At 44.6% G+C, this 4229-nt stretch overlaps 1 protein-coding gene across 1 annotated transcript; it reads left to right on the top strand.

The window, feature by feature from the left end:
• Window positions 1-2741: 2741 nt before the first annotated feature.
• On the top strand, window positions 2742-2987 carry ctxn2 (cortexin 2; the record flags this gene model as incomplete). Its single annotated transcript, XM_080791135.1, has 1 exon — window positions 2742-2987. One exon carries the CDS (start codon window positions 2742-2744, stop codon window positions 2985-2987), a length of 246 nt encoding a protein of 81 aa, XP_080647261.1.
• Window positions 2988-4229: the final 1242 nt, after the last annotated feature.

Raw genomic sequence — 4229 nt, 5'->3', positions numbered from 1 at the left:
CATGTAGCTATGGTTTCAAATACTAATCTTTATTTTGCCCTATTTTGTGTGTGCGTGCGTGCGTGCGGCAATCTTTACCCTAATGTCCTCTTGGACGGTATCCTGACATCATTTATACAACCGTGTGAGATATCTTCAGCAGGACCTGTGCCAGTAAAGTGTTCAAGCCCCCAAGGCACATTGGCATACATTCTGATAAATATTTTAAAGTCAAACTAAAACCAAGGTGTCCCGGCCATAAATCAATGTGTGATTACACTGATACAACAGAATCACTCACACCTGTACATATACGATATGTAGCTTGCAGAGTTAAAGGAGAATTCCATGCTAGAAGCATTTCTTACCTTTATTTGTAGTTGTTACGTCGCCACCAAAGAGGTCCAGGTGTTATTTTGTGCAAAAGTGCATTATTGGCTATTTCCCCTAATATAAGCCCTCAATTAATTGAATTGAATTGCATTGAATTGAATGGGGGTGAATTGGGGTGTTATGCTAATTCGCTTATTTCCATAGCTCAAAAATCTTTTTTTTAAATATATCCTCTCTTCATAATGTAAATAGTATCCCAAGCGGCACACTTTACTACTTATTTCGATGGAAATAAGCAAATAAATAAATAGAACTCTTGAAAATACTGACCTTCACCTTCATAGTTGCATTCCATTAGTGAGCTGTATTTTCATTAAACATAACATTTCTGATATGAAGTTGCACTGCATAAATTACATAGTAGGATGTGTTTATAAACTACAGTATATACACCTATATACACCTTAATTTTGGATGCTAGTGGGCAGTCATTTGACCTTCTGTGTATTTCTTTACAAATACTACCGTACAATCCATTACATTCCTTCAAAGTGTAAATCTCCACCACCTAATCATGCTCATGGAGAAGAAGCCTTTGAGCAAAAGGGCTAATTCAATTAAAGACAGTTGCACCAATTAAAAAGCACATCATCAAAGCAGGCTGTAATGTTATTGCTTTTCTGTACCAGAAATACCTCTGCGGCAGCATTTACTGGCCAGGAGCAGCAAGAGGCAGCTTTCCTTCTACCGGCAACACTATGATATTTTGAGAAAAGTCAAATAAATAAACCGGGGGGAGGAGGGAAGGGAGAGGGCAAAGGAGAAGAGAAAGTGGATTTGCCTCTGTGCAATGCTGCATCCCTCCCGGGGGTCCGCTGAGTGGGAATGCTATGAAGGACTGAGGCGGCAGATCAGCTGAGTGCGACTAACAAGTGGTTGCCATGCAGCAGGGTGCAAGTGTGCGTGCTGGTGGAGGGTGAAGCTAGACTAGAGAAACAGAATAATAATGAGTTAGGAGGCAGCAAGTAACGGGAGCACCAGAAGAGACAAGCTGACCCTTTGAGAAGAATCACAATCTGAATCACACCCTTTTTTCCCGGTCCTCTTGCTCTCTCTCTCTCTCTCTCTCTCTCTCTCTCTCTCTCTCTCTCTGTATATGTATTTTGATGTGAGGTTAGTTGTGTGTATCCGATACGAGGACGATGGACGGATTGACAAGTATGGGTCTGTGGGTTAACAAAAATGAGCGGAGTTTCCCCAAAGAAGCAGCAGCAACAGGTCAGTGAGGATGCAACGATAATGACGGTGAGATGCATCCTTTCCTCATCTAATACTGCCACATCCCAGTTCCTCTAATGCAGTCTTTCACCATCCCTCCCTCTATCTCACTCTCTGCCTCTCTTGCTCTCACTCATATATAAATCACACACTTACACATACATGCACCATATTCATTCTCCTTCCTCATCTTTAACCTGTTTCTCCCCATTCTCTCATGGTCCTATGTACACCGTCCTTCCCCTCGCATACCCCCTCTCCCCTGACTCGAGCCACCTGCTGCTTGTGTTCATGTGAAAATATCTATTATTATGCTTTGTCAATCTCCACTGCTTTCTTGTCTAATATAATTGCGATTGCACCTATTTATATCAAATGGTACCTTTCCCTACTGTATGTATGTTTCACAGTGGACCATGCAACTCAGATCCCTGTCATTCTGACTTGCCCTGAATTACAGGGATTTAAATGAAGTAAATCTGTATCCGTCAGATGTCTTTAATATTTCGACCATGACAAAGTCATTTTTATGAAGACTCTCTCACACGATCCATACTTGTTTTTTCCATCCCCCTGTAAAATTCCCAGAGGTAGTGTGTGTGTGTGTGTGTGTGTGTGTGTGTGTGTGTGTGTGTGTGTGTGTGTGTGTGTGTGTGTGTGTGTGTGTGTGTGTGTGTGTGTGTGTGTGTGTGTGTGTGTGTGTGTGTGTGCGCGTGCGTGCATGCGTGCGTGCGTGCGTGTGTGTGTGCGTGCGTGCGTGTGTGTGTGTGTGTTTCAGTAAGAGTGAGAGAGAAAGAGAGAAAGAAAGAAATCGAAGTCTGTGTATATCTGTTTGAAATCATAAAGACAGGCTATTTATAGATGGCTAACCGTTCCTATGTCATGGCCAGCCTTTAACACTCTTTCACTTCCAATACCTCTGTTTGCATTATCATGCTGGCGTCCTTAACTCTACAGTATATGCAGAGAGTGTGAGTAGTTAGGGAGGATACTGAAATTATGAAAAGATGACATTTGTAATGATTTCCTCTCTGCTTAAAATCACTGCACTAATACCAAGCCTTTATATAACCCCTGTCCAGGTAGCATGCAGGTGTACAAGTGCCTGACCATATCAGAGCAGAGATGAGGCGCCTGGATGTTGGTTTACCATGTGTAGCGTCCACTGCAACCACTCCCTTGCTGCCATGAGTGGGAATGACATGTTGGCGCACTCCCTGACTCTGGAGCAGAAGACTGCGTTTGCCTTTGTGGGGATGTTGCTGGTGTTCCTGGGCCTGCTGATCATAAGGTGTTTCCGGATCTTGCTGGACCCCTACAGCAGCATGCCCTCCTCCAACTGGGCCGACGGCATAGAGGGGCTGGAGAAGGGGACGTTCGAGTATGCCCTCACCTAACACAGGAGGACGCGCACAGATGATAATGAAGATAATGACAAAAACATACAGTACAGACCTGGGCAGAAATGCACTAGTGCACAAACAGGCGCCCGTGTGCGCGTGCACGCAAGCACAAACGCACGTATGTGCACACATGCGCGAAGACAGACACAAAACCCATAACCTCATCAACAGCGTAACGCAGTCATTGCACCTCTCTGTGATAGATTGGACTGAGATACTGAAGTTTGTCATTCCATGTGTGTCAACTGTTACCCCCAAGCAGGAGTAGAATCTATCTACTTTACTATCGCCATTTGTGACCATGTGGCTGGTGTTGTGTGCCTGATCAAGTGTGAGGCAGATGTCCTGTTCTCTGACCTTCTGCCTGTGAGTACACAGAGATGCCGGAGGCTCCCTTTAACCCCCAACCGAATGTCTCTGAATGATAACAGGGAGAAGTTGATGTGTGGGTGACAGGGTGAAGAATTTGGTCTGCAGGGGGGAGTATTCAGACATACGGTTTGAAGTCTCAGGGAAAAGATTCATTGGACATGGATTGGTTCCACCTCTGCATAGCAGAGAGCTGTTCTGCACACACGCGGAACGGATGGATACAGGGTATTCTGTCAAATTAGTGCTTTGTGAACAAATCACGTCCAATCTGTTGGTGACCCAACGGGATGTTGCCGCTGCTGCTGCTGTGCGCTCAGATTGGTTCTATTCCATCGTGTCTTGTTTTCCTATTCATGCAGAGGCAATTGAACAAACTGTGATTTACATTTACGTGTTACTGTTTCTTAAGTGATGCAAAAACAACTCCACTGCTGTCCGTGACTGATGGCATCCTGTATGTTGTTGCCACAATTACGTGTTTGAGTTAAAGATTCACACAACTACTACTACTACTTTATTATTATTGATTCAGTCTGTCCAGGAGCAGTCATCTCAGATGACTGACATAGGACTATTAATCGTGTGCTGTCATACAAACCGGTAAGCTATGAACAGGAACATGTGTAAAGACGGGGGTCCAGGAAGGGCTGTCATCTCGGCACTGCTAGTTTTCTAATATCAAGGCTAATTCTGTCACTATCTGCCTGGCAGTGGCAAAGGTCACCTGCAAAATTGGGGTGGGATTAGCCCTGGTCCAGGGCTTACAGCGAGTCTCTTTTCGTCTCGCCCTTCCGCAGCCCTCTGGTGATATTCTCACTCCCGTGCGCGGGTTTTCAAATCCCAGCAAATAAACAAAACGACGTA

Source organism: Protomyctophum bolini, assembly GCF_963924005.1.
Source record: "Protomyctophum bolini genome assembly, chromosome: 1".
Lineage (NCBI taxonomy): Eukaryota > Metazoa > Chordata > Actinopteri > Myctophiformes > Myctophidae > Protomyctophum > Protomyctophum bolini.
Note: the sequence above shows the minus strand (reverse complement) of the source record. Positions and strands in the feature narration are given on the sequence as shown.